An 18,520-nucleotide genomic window follows, 5' to 3' on the forward strand; every position below is an offset into this window, starting at 1 on the left:
AATCAATGTTTTTTGTTTGGCATACATTTTAAAGTGAAAAATCTGTCAGCTTAATTCCATTATCACAGAATTGCACAAAAATATCCCCTGTATGAAGAGTATTGATCAACCAACTGTATAGTTGTCTAAAATATGCATGATGCAGGTGGCATTAGACAGCGATAACAACCCAGTATTGTCCCCTGGTGTTCAATCAACATACTGACCCTTATTTAACTGTGCTTGAAGCTCCTGCACATACAGATTTCAAGTGGGCTTCATTGTCACTTCAAGCAACATATTTTTTACAAGAATTTCAGATTACTCCTTTAACACAATCATCATAACAGATACTAAAAGTAAATGTACAAGTCCAGTCAGATTTGATCTACTAGGAAGTGTCTATTTTCTCATGAAGAGCAGCAGTCTAGGATCCCAGGTGGTACTACCAAAGCACTGCATTAGCGCCATCCCACTGTGTTTTGTTAAGTGTTTCCTGGCGTGCTCCGCCATGTCTCCTCTGATCTTTAACTCCTTAAAGTGGTCAAAGTAAGACCGCCCGAGCTTCCTTAGCCTCTGGGCAGCCGAGCGGTAGCAATTCCAGAAGGCCAGCAGGGAGAGGAGCCCCAGCAGGGCAGAGTTTCCATGGTTCAGATGGACCCACATTGTGGGTGGGACACTAGTGGACACTAGTGCCAGCCAGGGAGAGGTGGAAGCGGGAGCCGCTACGTCGTCTCTGGTAGTCATTTAGCTGGCTGGCACTAGTGTCCTCCTGGTGGATTGTGTAAGAATTTATTAAATTGTTTTTCCTCCAGAAAGTCACTCTCTGCTCCACATGCTGCAGTCGCTATGGAATCGTTACACGTTACCACAGCCACAAAGTCATAAACCTGGCATATTTCTACAATTTATAATCTTAAAATTAGATGTTAACATTAGCCACACTGCTAACATTAACCTCAAATTAAGACTAAAAAGCACATTTTTGGTTTCATAAATTTTTTACGATATAGCCACAATATTACATTTGTAGCTGTGTGAACTAGTAGAAAGAAACCATTGCCAAACTGTGCCATCGAGTGCGTCGTCAAAATACGTCCGGCAGGAAACATCGATAGAACGTTGTTACTCATCCCTCTACTGATTACTGAAGAACCAAATTAACTTTCTCTCTCTCGCAAAACCTCCCTGATATCAGTTGCGAAAGGTGCAGTTAGCCAGTGTTAACATTGAGAGGGGTATCAACAATCTGACCGTCATTCTCCTTTACAAGAAAGGTAAGCAACAATGCAATGTAGCTACATAATCATCCGAAACGGGAAAATCACAGCATTTCGATGTTATTTGTTGATAAAAACGAAACGCTTGCTTGCTAACCTTTAACTAGCTAACGTTAGCTGGCTAAGTTACATCAGGGTCTTTAGTATCAACACCCGATTATAATGTTAAGGGAAATGTTAGCATATTAATTAGCTGTGATAACTACTTTGTTAAGCACATCGGTAAACGATGAGATTCATGTAGCTAGTACTCATCGTTGTGACGTTCCTGGAGAACCTGCTCCGAGACCAACATGTATTTGGTTCCGCCAGGAACACCATCACCATGTTGACCACTGCAAAGCGCCTCGCCGACTTCGGATACCGGGGATTTTCTGCCTCGATGATGCTATTGACACTCTACGGAGGATACCTGTGCACCATGCGGGGATACCGCTACATGAACAAGCAGAAAGAGCTGCAGGTAGCGGCAGAAACCCAGAACGTGGAGGCCCTTAAACCATAGAGGCCTGGATAGTTTGTCCTCACACTCATGGGCATTTCTATTCCTCCCAATAGACTTCAAATTATAATATTTGGGTATTGATCATGTGATCAACCGTTTTGTGTAGCTAAAGAATGAGAATGTCATCTGTCTTCAGTCTCTTTCTCACCATGGTCCTGACTTGGCCCTTTAGCACACAGAAGATGCCACCACAGAGAGGACTGCAGCAGAGATCTTTCTAAACTACTGGATTACTTGTTAAGTTATTAAATGCCCAAATTGTCATATTAAATCAAGTTAAATGTAAAATCCCTCTCCTATCTCATATTTCATTTCTCTCAGGATACACTGAAGCACGGGGTTGGGTGGTGGGTTTGGGTGGTGGGTTTGGGTGGTGGGGTATTGTCATTTTACAGCCGTGTAATATGAATAAAAACATATCTTTCACAAATAAACATTTATTTGTTTAAAAAATATATACAGTAATAACTTCAGTTCAACTGACATAAAACAGAGAGAGAACATCCTCCCCAACAAACTGCAGCATCACATTAAAAAGTAGAATAAGAATTTAAACCGTCAGACCCATTCTATGGACACAATGGAATTAAAATACAGTCTGACCCATTCTATGGACACAATGGAATTAAAATACAGTCAGACCCATTCTATAGACACAATGGAATTAAAATACAGTCTGACCCATTCTATGGACACAATGGAATTAAAATACAGTCAGACCCATTCTATAGACACAATGGAATTAAAATACAGTCAGACCCATTCTGTGGACACAATGGAATTAAAATACAGTCAGACCCATTCTATGGACACAATGGAATTAAAATACAGTCAGACCCATTCTGTGGACACAAGGGAATTAAAATACAGTCTGACCCATTCTATGGCCACAAGGGAATGAAAATAGCTACAGACCCATTCTATGGACACGGGAATTCAAATACAGTCTGACCCATTCTATGGCCACAAGGGAATTAAAATACAGTCTGACCCATTCTATGGCCACAAGGGAATTAAAATACAGTCAGACCCATTCTATGGCCACAAGGGAATGAAAATAGCTACAGACCCATTCTATGGATACGGGAATTAAAATACAGTCAGACCCATTCTATGGCCACAAGGGGATGAAAATAGCTACAGACCCATTCTATGGACACAAGGGAATTAAAATACAGTCAGACCCATTCACTTGACACAAGGGAATGAAAATAGTGTTTTTAATCAGTTAAATGTAATCAGTTTGGATTCTATGGGTCACGGTAGTGTCTGTTTATTCATCCATCGTCTGTTGTCATAGTCACCGATCATTGTCAGTGCTGGAAAAAAACAGTATTATTAAGAGTCAGAGTTGAATGAGGAAACTGACTTAAAACGTCCAGGGAACTGGATGAGAGGAAAAGCACTTCAAGATGTAGTGTAGGATAGGATGAACTAGTAGTGGAAAGGTCTCACAGACATTCATTATAGGGTCGGCGTGAACAGTACTGTGCTGGCTCAGATATGCCTGATTCTCACTATAGGGTCGGCGTGAACAGTACTGTGCTGGCTCAGATATGCCTGATTCTCACTATAGGGCCGACCTGAACAGTACTGTGCTGGCTCAGATATGCCTGATTCTCACTATAGGGTCGGCGTGAACAGTACTGTGCTGGCTCAGATATGCCTGATTCTCACTATAGGGCCGACCTGAACAGTACTGTGCTGGCTCAGATATGCCTGATTCTCACTATAGGGTCGGCGTGAACAGTACTGTGCTGGCTCAGATATGCCTGATTCTCACTATAGGGCCGACCTGAACAGTACTGTGTTGGCTCAGATATGCCCGATTCTCACTATAGGGCCGACCTGAACAGTACTGTGCTGGCTCAGATATGCCTGATTCTCACTATAGGGTCGGCGTGAACAGTACTGTGCTGGCTCAGATATGCCTGATTCTCACTATAGGGCCGACCTGAACAGTACTGTGTTGGCTCAGATATGCCCGATTCTCACTATAGGGCCGACCTGAACAGTACTGTGCTGGCTCAGATATGCCTGATTCTCACTATAGGGTCGGCGTGAACAGTACTGTGCTGGCTCAGATATGCCTGATTCTCACTATAGGGTCGGCGTGAACAGTACTGTGCTGGCTCAGATATGCCTGATTCTCACTATAGGGTCGGCGTGAACAGTACTGTGCTGGCTCAGATATGCCTGATTCTCACTATAGGGTCGGCGTGAACAGTACTGTGCTGGCTCAGATATGCCTGATTCTCACTATAGGGCCGACCTGAACAGTACTGTGCTGGCTCAGATATGCCTGATTCTCACTATAGGGTCGGCGTGAACAGTACTGTGCTGGCTCAGATATGCCTGATTCTCACTATAGGGCCGACCTGAACAGTACTGTGCTGGCTCAGATATGCCTGATTCTCACTATAGGGTCGGCGTGAACAGTACTGTGCTGGCTCAGATATGCCTGATTCTCACTATAGGGCCGACCTGAACAGTACTGTGTTGGCTCAGATATGCCCGATTCTCACTATAGGGCCGACCTGAACAGTACTGTGCTGGCTCAGATATGCCTGATTCTCACTATAGGGTCGGCGTGAACAGTACTGTGCTGGCTCAGATATGCCTGATTCTCACTATAGGGCCGACCTGAACAGTACTGTGTTGGCTCAGATATGCCCGATTCTCACTATAGGGCCGACCTGAACAGTACTGTGCTGGCTCAGATATGCCTGATTCTCACTATAGGGTCGGCGTGAACAGTACTGTGCTGGCTCAGATATGCCTGATTCTCACTATAGGGTCGGCGTGAACAGTACTGTGCTGGCTCAGATATGCCTGATTCTCACTATAGGGTCGGCGTGAACAGTACTGTGCTGGCTCAGATATGCCTGATTCTCACTATAGGGTCGGCGTGAACAGTACTGTGCTGGCTCAGATATGCCTGATTCTCACTATAGGGTCGGCGTGAACAGTACTGTGCTGGCTCAGATATGCCTGATTCTCACTATAGGGCCGACCTGAACAGTACTGTGCTGGCTCAGATATGCCTGATTCTCACTATAGGGTCGACCTGAACAGTACTGTGCTGGCTCAGATATGCCTGATTCTCACTATAGGGCCGACCTGAACAGTACTGTGCTGGCTCAGATATGCCTGATTCTCACTATAGGGCCGACCTGAACAGTACTGTGCTGGCTCAGATATGCCTGATTCTCACTATAGGGCCGACCTGAACAGTACTGTGCTGGCTCAGATATGCCTGATTCTCACTATAGGGCCGACCTGAACAGTACTGTGCTGGCTCAGATATGCCTGATTCTCACTATAGGGCCGACCTGAACAGTACTGTGCTGGCTCAGATATGCCTGATTCTCACTATAGGGCCGACCTGAACAGTACTGTGCTGGCTCAGATATGCCTGATTCTCACTATAGGGCCGACCTGAACAGTACTGTGCTGGCTCAGATATGCCTGATTCTCACTATAGGGCCGACCTGAACAGTACTGTGCTGGCTCAGATATGCCTGATTCTCACTATAGGGCCGACCTGAACAGTACTGTGCTGGCTCAGATATGCCTGATTCTCACTATAGGGCCGACCTGAACAGTACTGTGCTGGCTCAGATATGCCTGATTCTCACTATAGGGCCGACCTGAACAGTACTGTGCTGGCTCAGATATGCCTGATTCTCACTATAGGGCCGACCTGAACAGTACTGTGCTGGCTCAGATATGCCTGATTCTCACTATAGGGCCGACCTGAACAGTACTGTGTTGGCTCAGATATGCCCGATTCTCACTATAGGGCCGACCTGAACAGTACTGTGCTGGCTCAGATATGCCTGATTCTCACTATAGGGCCGACCTGAACAGTACTGTGCTGGCTCAGATATGCCCGATTCTCACTATAGGGCCGACCTGAACAGTACTGTGCTGGCTCAGATATGCCTGATTCTCACTATAGGGCCGACCTGAACAGTACTGTGCTGGCTCAGATATGCCCGATTCTCACTATAGGGCCGACCTGAACAGTACTGTGCTGGCTCAGATATGCCTGATTCTCACTATAGGGCCGACCTGAACAGTACTGTGCTGGCTCAGATATGCCTGATTCTCACTATAGGGCCGACCTGAACAGTACTGTGCTGGCTCAGATATGCCTGATTCTCACTATAGGGCCGACCTGAACAGTACTGTGCTGGCTCAGATATTTTCCTTTTCTTTTCGACATTGTCCTTTCCAGCACAGTTCCGACAACTAGTGGATGCCCAGTGTAACCAGGCCAGACATATTGGACCCCAGTCAGCCCTATACTGTGAATCAGACAGCAGACTCCTCTTTTTCTATCACCTGCTGCTGCTGCTGCTACGTATCTGTTGTGGCCAGGTTATAGTGGTGACGGCGTGGCCGTTGGTGCCGTTCTCTACCTTACGAGAGAACACCATGTTAACCCCCCTGCCATTGGTCCCGTTGGTGTCCACCTCCTCCTCTGAGCTGCTCTCAACATCACTGCGGTCATCCTTAGAAACCTGTCAGACAGAGAGAAATACAATGTTACGATTCAAAGTGACAGAATGGATATTTCCAAAAGTATTGAGTAGTAGTGCACGTAGTCACATAGAATTAAGTTTTTATTTTATTTTTTTAAACGATGGATATCAGCACCCAAAGAACAGGACGCAGTTACACAGGACAAACAGGTACATTAAGGAAGGGACATTTTTACAAGTATTGGCTGATGGTGCATATGTAATTGACGGTACACTCTGATAGACGTATCACAGTTGACGGTACACTCTGATAGACGCATCACAGTTGACGGTACACTATGATAGACGCATCACAGTTGACGGTACACTCTGATAGACGCATCACAGTTGACGGTACACTCTGATAGACGCATCACAATTGACGGTACACTCTGATAGACGCATCACAGTTGACGGTACACTCTGATAGACGCATCACAGTTGACGGTACACTCTGATAGACGCATCACAGTTGACGGTACACTCTAAAAGACGCATCACAATTGAACTCCGTAGACATTTAGCTAGACAGCCTGGAAACATGTTACCAGATCGGAAAAGATTAAGGCACTTCATCTTCATAGCTTATTTACAAATACATAAATAACATTAGAATATTTTCATATGTAAATTTATTTCTGGTCCCCCAAAAAATAGATCAGACTTCCTTAATGAATTCTGACTCAAACTGCACATGCTCACAAGTGCCACAAGATGGAGTTTAAAGGAGCATGTAAAAACCTGACTGCCCGTCTGGCTCATATGCATAAAGCCACAACCACATGAACAAAAATAAATGACATTGGCATAAGAGTGAAAGGAATGATAGGAGACTGCAGAGCAGAGAAGGTAGTTGTCAATCTGGCGGGAAGTGAGCTGACAACCCGGATGCTATTGCCTGCAGTTGTGCACTTGAGCAAGGCACTTATCCCCCCAAAATAACAACAGTTCCCCGCACCTCTCCCTAAAAAAACAGTATATGTGTCTTTCAGAGGGGTTGGGTTAAATGTGGAAGTCAAATTTCGGTTGGACCTTGTGTGCAATTGACCAATAGACGGACCTTAATCGTAGTTTAGACAGTAAAGCAAGGACAAGTGAAGTGGAGAATGAGGACTGAGGAGACGGATGGAGAGATGGGACCCTCCACCCAAGATAGGAAACAAACCATCTCTGCAGAGAGAAGGACAGAGAATCAATACAAGAAGAGGAAGAAAGCAATGAACAAACACAGATGAAATGTTACCTATAGCTTCCACAATCATAGCATTAGAATTTCATAACTATAGCCTGAGGTCTGACGTAATGGAATTTAATAACTAGCCTGAGGTCTGACGTAATGGAATTTAATAACTAGCCTGAGGTCTGACATAATGGAATTTAATAACTATAGCCGGAGGTCTGACATAATGGAATTTAATAACTAGCCTGAGGTCTGACGTAATGGAATTTAATAACTAGCCTGAGGTCTGACATAATGGAATTTAATAACTATAGCCGGAGGTCTGACATAATGGAATTTCATAACTATAGCCGGAGGTCTGACATAATGGAATTTCATAACTATAGCCTGAGGTCTGACATAATGGAATTTAATAACTATAGCCGGAGGTCTGACATAATGGAATTTAATAACTATAGCCGGAGGTCTGACATAATGGAATTTCATAACTATAGCCGGAGGTCTGACATAATGGAATTTAATAACTATAGCCGGAGGTCTGACATAATGGAATTTCATAACTATAGCCGGAGGTCTGACATAATGGAATTTCATAACTATAGCCGGAGGTCTGACATAATGGAATTTAATAACTATAGCCGGAGGTCTGACATAATGGAATTTCATAACTATAGCCGGAGGTCTGACATAATGGAATTTCATAACTATAGCCGGAGGTCTGACATAATGGAATTTAATAACTATAGCCGGAGGTCTGACATAATGGAATTTAATAACTATAGCCGGAGGTCTGACATAATGGAATTTCATAACTATAGCCGGAGGTCTGACATAATGGAATTTAATAACTATAGCCGGAGGTCTGACATAATGGAATTTCATAACTATAGCCTGAGGTCTGACATAATGGAATTTCTTAAGTCTGGGCCTGTATTCACAACATTCTAAGAGTAACATTGATGATATAGCATCCGTTTTGTCTTTTAGATCATAATCAATAAGATGAACTAGACACGAAGGACCTGATCCTAGATCAGCACTTCTACTCTGAGACGCTGTCTGAATACAGGCCCTGTCCTCATACAGACTGGCTAGAACACAGAGTTTTGTCTCTAACCTTGAGTCAGAGCTGTCATACATCAATCCCACTCACCTTTCCTCTGACCATGTTAAGTAGGTAGGTTATCCCAGCTACTAGTACCTAGTAGTTACCTTTGGTAGTTACACCTCACACTCACCTGTCTACATCTCACCTGTAATAGGCCAATACAGACCCAATTTTTTTTCACATTTTGTTACGTTACAGACTTATTCTGAAATTGATTAAATAAATGTTTTTCCTCATCAATCTACACACAATAACCCATAATGTAATCTTGGGAAGGGTAACAAAACATTTCTGCAGCATTAAAGAGCCCCAAGAACACAGTGTCCTCCATTCTTAAATAGAAGAAGTTTGGAACCACCAAGACTCTTCCTAAAGCTGGCCGCCCGGCCAAACTGGGCAGTCGGGGAAGAAGGGCCTTGGTCAGGGAGGTGACCAAGAACCTGATGGTCACTCTGACAGAGCTCTAGAGTTCCGCTGTGGCGATGGGAGAACCTTCCAGAATGACAACCATCTCTGCAGCACTCAATCAATCCGGTAGAGTGGCCAGTCAGAAGCTACTCCTCAGTAAAATGCACGACAGCCCGCTTGGAGTTTTCCAAAAGGCACCTAAAGAATCAGACTATGAGAAACAAGATTCTCTGGTCTGATGAACCAAGATTGAACTCTTTGGCCTGAATGCCAAGTGTCACGTCTAGAGGAAACGAGGCACCATCCCTACGGTGAAGCATGGTGGTGGCAGCATCCCTATAGTGAAGCATGGTGGTGGCAGCATCCCTACGGTGAAGCATGGTGGTGGCAGCATCATGCTGTGGGGATGTTTTTCAGCGGTAGGGACTGGGAGACTAGTCAGGATCGAGGGAAAGATGAACGGAGCAAAATACAGAGAGATCCTTGATGAAAACCTGCTCCAGAGCACTCAGGACCTCAGACTGGGGCGAAGGTTCACCTTCCAACAGGACAACGACCCCAATCACACAGCCAAGACAATGCAAGAGTGGCTTCAGGACAAGTCCTTGTGTGGCCCAGCCAGAGCCTGGACTTGAACTCAATCTAACACAGACATGGGCAAACTACGGCCCGCGGGCCACATACGGCCCGTTAGGCTTTTTAATCCGGCCCGCCGAACTTGTCCAAATTATAGTAAAAACCTCCTTTTTTCCCCCTTTCCCTGCAATGCCCACGTTTCCCCAATAGATGGCGCACTCAAAACACATTGACCGTTGTTGGAGTGGCGCGTATTTCTCTTTATTTCACTTTAATTTTCACTTCGTTTCACGTCACCATTAAGCCCTTCTGTGAAAATGAGCGGACCAAAGAGAAGGAAAGTGGACAGCGAATGCCGAGTGTTTAATAAGGAGTGGACAACAAAATACTTCTTCACTGAAGTCCGATCAACGGCTGTATGTCTGATATGCCAAGAAGCTGTTGCGGTTTTCAAAGAGTACAATATCAGCCGTCACTTTGCCACGAAGCATGCAAACTATGCTAGCAAGCAGTCAACACAAGAACGGGCGGTTACTGCTCAGAGGTTGGCAGCTAATTTACAGAGTCAACAGAACTTTTTTCACCGACAAACTGCAATTCAAGAGTCAAGTACCAAGGCAAGTTATTTGCTGGCATTCAAATTAGCAAAGGCTAGCAAGCCTTTCTCCGAAGGCGAGTTTTTGAAAGAGTGCATGGTAGAGACAGCAGGTCTCTTGTGTCCGGAGAGCAAAGCCAAGTTTGAAAAAATCAGTTTAGCACGCAGGACAGTGACTCGCCGCGTGGAACTGATTGACGAAGATATAGTCAGCGAGTTAAACAAAAAGGCGGAGTCCTTTAAGTTATATTCACTAGCACTGGATGAAAGTAATGACATAAAAGACACTGCTCAGCTCCTAATTTTTATCCGAGGGATTAACGACAGTTTTGAGATAACGGAGGAGCTTTTGAGCATGGAATCACTGAAAGGGAAAACGCGAGGAGAGGACTTATATGAACAGGTGTCTGCTGTCATCGAGAGAATGAAGCTACCTTGGAGTAAACTTGCCAATGTCACCACGGATGGATCGCCAAATTTAACTGGAAAAAACATCGGGCTGCTGAAATGAATCCAGGATAAAGTGAAAGAAGAAAACCCTGACCAGGATGTTATTTTACTTCACTGCATCATTCATCAGGAGTCTCTGTGTAAGTCTGTATTGCAGCTTAATCACGTCGTGGATCCAGTTGTAAAACTTGTTAACTTCATACGAGCAAGGGGACTTAATCATCGTCAGTTCATTACGTTCCTGGAAGAAACTAATGCGGATCACCAGGACCTACTTTACCACTCTCGCGTCCGCTGGTTAAGTTTGGGGAAAGTGTTTCAACGAGTCTGGGAGCTCAAAGACGAGATTCGCTCATTTTTTAATTTAATGGGGAAATCCGAAGAATTCCCCGAGCTGAGCGACACAAACTGGCTTTGTGACTTTGCGTTTGCTGTGGACATATTTTCACACATGAATGAGCTGAACGTGAAGCTACAGGGGAAAGATCAGTTTGCGCACGACATGTACACAAATGTGAGAGCCTTCAAATCCAAGCTGGTTTTATTCTCCAGGCAAATGTCAAACAAATCTTTCACACATTTCCCCACACTAGCCGTGCAGAAAGAGGCCGCCCGAAATGCGAAGAAATACTGCAAATCACTGGACGATCTGCACAGAGAATTTTGCCTTCGGTTCTGTGATTTTGAAAAAATTGACAAGTCACTTCAACTGGTGTCCTGTCCCCTGTCACAAGACCCCGAATCAGCACCGCAGGAGCTGCAATTGGAACTGATCGATCTTCAGTCTGACTCCGTCTCAAAGGAGAAGTTCAAGTCTCTTAAACTGAATGACTTTTACGCTTCACTTAACGAGACCGCGTTTCCAAACCTCCGGAGGACGGCGCAGAAGATGCTGGTGTTGTTTGGCTCGACCTACGTGTGTGAGCAGACGTTTAGCGTCATGAAAATCAACAAAGCCCATCACAGATCCAAGTTAACTGACCAACACCTCAGATCTGTCCTGAGAATTGCCACAACAAAACTAACTCCAGACTTTGATGCACTGGCAAAAAAGGGAGACCAACAACACTGTTCCCACTGAAATGGTGAGTTTTTCTGCTGTGTTATGAAAAAATGCATATGGAAAGTTTGGAAGTGCGTCTTTTAATTAAGAGCAATGCGCATTTACGCACAGCAGCGGTACAGTAGCTTTATTAACACGCCGCACATCGCTCTTAATTTAAATTTAAATTTTCAGCTGCAGGTAGGATATTTAATACAGCCTATGTCTGTGTGCTTGGCAACGATACACGTGTACTGTTTGCGCGTGAAGGCGAGGGCGTCCGTGGCGAGTTTGTAGAGCGCGCGGTCAGGACAATCCATCCATGATTTTGCGGAGTTTAACACAAGTAGATATTATTGAGCTTGAGTATTTCGTTGTGTAATAATATGTTTTGAATGTTGAAAGTGATTCCATTTTTCAATAAATGTTGATTTCTTTAACTTTGCACCTTCGATTGAAACTTATTAAAAACAGACGCAATCTTGATAAATCACAGTGCGTATGTTATTTTAATCTATTTACATTTCCTCATCCCGGTATCTGCGAAATAGTATGTAAATGCCATATCTTGCATATTCCTTGAGACAAATTTATTAACTGATAAGGGCTATTTTTCACATTTGAAAGACAGTTAATAAATTGGGTTGTAGTGTTCTTACTGTGCTATGAGGTTTGCACACACTACATTTAATACTTTAGTATATCCGGCCCAAACACTCCCTCCAAATGCTCCTGGCCCGGCCCCTCTGTCAAATTTTAGAACCCATTGTGGCCCGCGAGTCAAAAAGTTTGCCCACCCCTGATCTAACATCTCTGGAGAGACCTGAAAATAACTATGCAGCAACGCTCCCCATCCAACCTGACAGAGCTTGAGAGGATATGCAGAGGATAATGGGAGAAACTCCCCAAATAAAGGTGTGCCAAGCTTATAGCGACATACCCAAGAAGACTCGAGGCTGTAATCGCCGTGCTTCAACAAAGTACTGAGTAAAGGTTCTGAATACTTATGTAAATGTGACATTTCAGTTTAAAAAAAAATTGCTTTGTCATTATGGGGTATTGTGTGTAGATTGAGGGGAGAAAACGATTTAATCCATTTTAGAACAAGGCTGTAATGTAACAAAATGTGGAAAAAGTCAAGGCCGAGTCAGAGCTGTACATTCACATCCCACCCACCTTTCCTCGGACCAAAGCCTTGTAGGCGATCCCGGCTATGAGGTAGGACCAGATGACATGCAGCACCTGCAGCACCAGTAGTAGGGAGTTGAAGAGCCACCAGGAAGGGTATGGACCAATGATCTCCCAGCTCTCAAACAATGTTGTGTTCAGGATCCTGGAACAACACAGGAAGGATCACACCATGAATTAATATGTGTATGGAAAGTATGTCCAGACAGACGGACGGACGGACGGAAGGAAGGAAGGAAAAGCACAAAATGCACATGCAACCACACTGTCATTTCTCCAAATGGGAAAACAAGTTGTACTTTTCTGAGAACTGCCTTCCCCTGCTGAGTGTACTCTCCTACCAACCAGCTCACTAAAAACATTTAGTAGTTTCCATTCATCCAAGAAGACTACATAATTAAATCCATAATTGTTTTTGTAATTTTTCTAATAAACTAGACCTGTGAGGACTGCAGTGCAGTAGTTAGACAGACAGACAGACTCAGACAGACAGATAGGCTGTTGTCAGGCAACATATGCCTCCCTAGTCCTTATGCCCTACCTAGGTTTCCATTACAGCCCTTAGGGACAGTTAGACATTTATGGTCGAAAATAGGAGTGTTGTGCGTGTTTTATTTTATTGTACACAGGGGAGGGTAGTGTGTGTTTTTTTTAATACCACTGTTAGGTTCTTATTTTTCAGAGTAAATAACTCACGGACACTAGAGATGCTTAACCAGGTTCTTCCCAAAGGGTCGATACAGCTGTATAAAGACAACAACCCCTCCTTCTCTCCGATCCTTATATCTTCTGGTTCTACAGGAAGAGGGTAATAGGATAATAAACCACTATTACTCCCTTCAGGGGATCTGACCTGACCTCAACCCCTCCTTCGCCTAATCCACAGATGTCCATTCGCTTCCCCTATAGCAATCCTGTGATCTCCTCCCGTCCACCCAGCACATTCCACAGCCACTCTGTCTTTCTACAGATCTCACTCCTTTATATACTATGCGTCTGATCTATCACGTCTTTAATATCTCAATGTTCAAAGTTTAGAACCCAACACCACACATCAAAGCATTCAAAGCTGCATCAATCTTCAATATGAATCTTCAATAACAAATAGGACATAGGATTAGCTGATAGGAAGCGGAAGAGGCCAGGTGCATCATTGTACATGAAATAACAGTGAAGACATGTGACACGCAGCGCAAAAAGCTCCCTTATTGATCTTGTTTAGGGACAATACAATTATCCTACCTAGACTAGCCTACAACACCACCACCTGAATCGCACTCCACACTGCCCTTTCCCACCTGGACAAAAGGAACACCTATGTGAGAATGCTATTTACTGATTACAGCTCAGCGTTCAACACCATAGTGCCCTCAAAGCTCATCAATAAGCTAAGAACCCTGGGACTAAACACCTCCCTCTGCAACTAGATCCTGGACTTCCTGACGGGCCGTCCCCAGGTGGTGAGGGTAGGTAACAACACATCCGCCACGCTGATCCTCAACACAGGGGCCCCTCAGGGGTGCGTGCTCAGTCCCTCCTGCACTCCCTGTACACCCACGACTGCATGGCCAGGCACGACTCCAACACCATCATCAAATTTGCCGATGACACAACAGTGGTAGGCCTGATCACCGACAACAACGAGCCAGCCTATAGGGAGGAGGTCAGAGACCTGGCCGTGTGGTGCCAGGACAATAACCTCTCCCTCAACGTGATCAAGACAAAGGAGATGATTGTGGACTACAGGAAAAGGAGGACCGAGCACGCCCCCATTCTCATTGACGGGGCTGCAGTGGAGCAGGTTGAGAGCTTCAAGTTCCTTGGTGTCCACATCACCAACAAACTAACATGGTCCAAGCACACCATGACAGTCGTGAAGCGGGCACGACAACACTTATTCCCCCTCAGGAGACTGAAAAGATTTGGCATGGGTCCTCAGATCCTCAAAAGGTTCTACAGCTGCACCATCGAGAGCATCCTGACTGGTTGCATCACTGCCTGGTATGGCAACTGCTCGGGCCTCCGACCGCAAGGCTCTACAGAGGGTAGTGCGAACGGCCCAGTACATCACTGGGGCCAAGCTTCCTGCCATCCAGGACCTCTATACCAGGCGGTGTCAGATGAAGGCCCTAGAAATTGTCAAAGACTCCAGCCACCCTAGTCATAGACTGTTATCCCTGCTACCACACGACAAGCGGTACCGGAGCGCCAAGTCTAGGTCCAAGAGGCTTCTAAACAGCTTCTACCCCCAAGCCATAAGAGTCCTGAACATCTATTCAAATGGATACCCAGACTATTCGCATTGCCCCCCCCCCCCCCCCCCCCTCTCCACACCACTGCCACTCTGTTGTCATCTATGCATAGTCACTTTAATAACTCTACCTACATGTACATACTACCTCAACTAACCGGTGCCCCGCACATTGACTCTGTACCTCACCCCCCTGTATATATTGTTATTTTTTACTGCTGCTCTTTAATTACTTGATACTTTTATCTCTTATCTGTATTTTTTGAAACTGCATTGTTGGTTAAGGGCTCGTAAGTAAGCATTTCACTGTAAGGTCTACTACACCTGTTGTATTCGGCGCATGTGACTAATAAAATTTGATTTGATTTATTGATATAATAACCATTATATCGAAGTAAACTTGGGAGTCACGCGATGATATGTTGTGTGGTCCTCCCACTTTGACTCATCAGGAAAGCATGAAGTTTATTAGGCTACAGATTAAATTAATAATGATGAACTTCACAAGGTGATGATCTTGATGCTCCTTTCCAATAAATATCAAGGGTTTTATTCTGGTGACAAGATGGCCGATGCTTGGCTGCCTTTTGAGAAATAAAAATAATCTCACTCTTTTGTCCATAATAATGTCATCATATAGGTTTTACCTACACTGTATCTGTGAGATGTTAGCTGGACCTGTCAACACCAGAGTGGGAACATTCCATTTTCCTACGTAACAGTAGAACTAGAGTTGAAAATGTGATGGAAACCCATTTAACTTTTATTTAATACGTAGTAATTTAACCTCAAAAAGGTAGTTTTTGATGTGCACCACACAGACTTTTAACCGCAATAAAGCCAATTTAATGGAAACACAATTCTGATGGGAAAATGTGCCTATTTGCGGTTTTTAGACGCCATTTTGGATGGAAGCCTAGCTACTGACACCCTAGAAGGTGTGCTAGTCCAGTGTCACTTTGATTATGCCTGCAGACCATGGTTCACCAGCAGTCCCAAACATCTAAAGACCAGGCAAAACAAGCTGGTAAGAATTGTACTTAAACTCCCCCCTCATACTCAACTCATGGTCAAGCATTTTAAGCAGCTAGTACTGAGACTGGAAAGTTAATTGTATTCATGAACCAGCTTGACTTTTATTACGTTGTAATAAAAGTCTATTTGAACTCCACAGGCTCCGGTATTTGAGAAATATGATTGACTGAATATTTACATGACACTAGGCTGGCTATCTGTGGGGATAAGAGGAGTATTCATTCAACTTGGTTTGGTCCACAGAATTATCACAGACTCATTTAATTTGTTAGATATGTCCACCAGCCAGAGACTCTTAATATTCACTGTATTAATATTCACTGTTTTAAAGACAAGAGTCTATCTGTGTGAATCTTTTTTTGGTCTGCATCTCTGTATCTATGTAATGCGTCTGTATCTATGTAATGTGTCTATATCAATGTAACGTGTCTGTATCTATGTAAATAAAATAGGGACCACAATGAAAATAAGTCCCTGACTATTGTGCAATCCCGGTCACTTTGAAAACAATATTTTTACTGTGTGGATACACTCAGTGTACAGTTTATTAGGTACACCCACTTAGTACAGGGTCGGACCCACCTTTTCCTCCAGAACAGCCTGAATTCTTCGGGTGTTGGATTTTACAAGGTGTGGCAGTCAAACGTTACTCAATTGGTATCAAGGGACCTAACCATTACACCACCGTCACCAGCCTGTACCATTGACACCAGGCAGGATGGGGCCATGGACTCATGCTGCTTACGCAGAATCCTGACTCTGCCATCAGCATTAAACAACAAGAACCGAGATTCATCAGACCAGGCAATGTTTTTCCACTCCTCAATGGTCCAGTGTTGGTGATCGCGTGCCCACTGGAGCCACTTCTTCTTGTTTTTAGCTGACAGGAGTGGAACCCGGTGTGGTCGTCTGCTGCAATAGCCAATCCGTGACAAGGATCTACGAGTTGTGCGTTCCGAGATGCACACGACTGTTGTACTGCGCCGTAATTTGGCAGTTTGTGGCCCGCCTGTTAGCGTGCCTGATTCTTGCTATTCTCCTTGGACCTCTCATCATCAAGCTGTTTTCACCCACAGGACTGCCACTGACTGGATGTGTGTTTGTCGCACCGTTCTCTGTAAACCCCAGACACTGTCGAGCATGAAAAGCCCAGGAAGCCGGACGTTTCTGAGATACTGGAACTGGCGCGTCTGGCATCGCCGATCATACGTTCAAAGTAGCTTAGGTCACTCGTTTTGCCCCATCTAACCTTCAATCGAACAATAACTCAAATGTCTCGATGCCCGTCTGCCTGCTTTATATAGCAAGCCACGGTTACGTGACTCACTCTCTGTAGGAACGAACCAGTTTCATGATGGGGTGGTGTACCTAATAAACTGGCCACTGTGTGTGTGTATGTACTGGTCTTAACTGACAAATCAAATCAATCCAAACTGATCAATGGAAAGAGACGTCTGTTACAAAACACCATAAAGTTGAATGACATTAAGAGACTGTCAAGCCTTAAAGGGTAAACCTACAAGGGAGGGATGTATTTTCTGTTTGTTTGACAGTCTATTTATTGGTGTGTTGAAAACACAAACCATGATATTGAAGTACCTGAAGTCCGTATGCTTTGTTTATTTTGTGTTTGTCACAGAAACCTGTTGGTGGAAAAGGTGTTGCAATAACTTTATATAATTATAAATATGTTAAATCTCATTCCCCCCCCCCTAGCTGATTATTGTCTACAGACAGCTCTGATTGTAGTGTAGGTGAAACAGGGAAACAGGGAGGGTGAGCTAGTCTGTGGTGACCGGTGAACCTTCAACCCTGGCCCATAGCCCTGCGTGGCATCGACTGTGCCACAAAAGCCTGCTGAAGTCCATATCCACATTTATATAACACACAGTTATTTGTGAACTTTTGAGTTAATTCCATGATGGGGGGAGGGTGTGCAATTTATTTTGGAGTACAAGGGGAGGGTCATGTGAAAATATGTTTTACGTTGGGTAGGGGAGGTAAATTCTTTTTAAGGCACCTTGAGTTGGATAGGAAATCAGCTCAGTCATTTGAATTTAGGAAATCTGTTCCCAAGTATTCCCCCGAAATAATAGAGAGAGGCATATGTAATCAAGGTTTGACATTTTTTGTCAAATACTGTATTTGTTTTGGATTCTTGCGGTCAATTTGCAGTGTATAAATGTTTTATAACTATGCTCCGGCTCCCCGACTAGCCGCTCAATAGAAAATATGTCCCGAGGCTAAATGCAATTGGGGACCTTTGCCCTATATAAACTATAGTGTACTACTTTTTGACAAGGGCCTATAGGGCTCTGGTCTAAAGTAGTGTACTATGTAGGGAATAGGGTTCTATAGAGCTCTGGTCTAAAGTAGTGCACTATGTAGGGAATAGGG

General features: G+C 44.3%; 2 protein-coding genes across 3 annotated transcripts in view; one reads left to right on the forward strand and one right to left on the reverse strand.

Moving 5' to 3' along the window:
- Positions 1 to 1,073: 1,073 nt before the first annotated feature.
- LOC139553355 (cytochrome c oxidase assembly protein COX14 homolog) lies at positions 1,074 to 2,052 on the forward strand. Its single transcript, XM_071365604.1, has 2 exons — positions 1,074 to 1,256; positions 1,572 to 2,052. The coding sequence occupies exon 2, from the start codon at positions 1,585 to 1,587 to the stop codon at positions 1,762 to 1,764; it is 180 nt and encodes a 59-aa protein (XP_071221705.1). The 5' UTR covers positions 1,074 to 1,256; positions 1,572 to 1,584; the 3' UTR covers positions 1,765 to 2,052.
- A 3,788-nt stretch (positions 2,053 to 5,840) lies between these two features.
- Positions 5,841 to 18,520, reverse strand: part of LOC139553362 (ceramide synthase 5-like) — a 54,406-nt gene continuing 41,726 nt past the window's right edge. The window contains exons 10-11 of one of the 2 annotated variants that reach the window (XM_071365618.1): positions 12,826 to 12,982; positions 5,841 to 6,290 (exon numbers count right to left, since the gene is read on the reverse strand). In XM_071365618.1, coding sequence (XP_071221719.1) covers positions 6,108 to 6,290; positions 12,826 to 12,982 — 340 coding nt within the window. In that variant the 3' untranslated portion in view covers positions 5,841 to 6,107. The remainder of the gene's footprint in view (positions 6,291 to 12,825; positions 12,983 to 18,520) is intronic. The other variant, XM_071365624.1, reaches the window with a different exon arrangement.

Source organism: Salvelinus alpinus, chromosome 2 (assembly GCF_045679555.1).
Source record: "Salvelinus alpinus chromosome 2, SLU_Salpinus.1, whole genome shotgun sequence".
Lineage (NCBI taxonomy): Eukaryota > Metazoa > Chordata > Actinopteri > Salmoniformes > Salmonidae > Salvelinus > Salvelinus alpinus.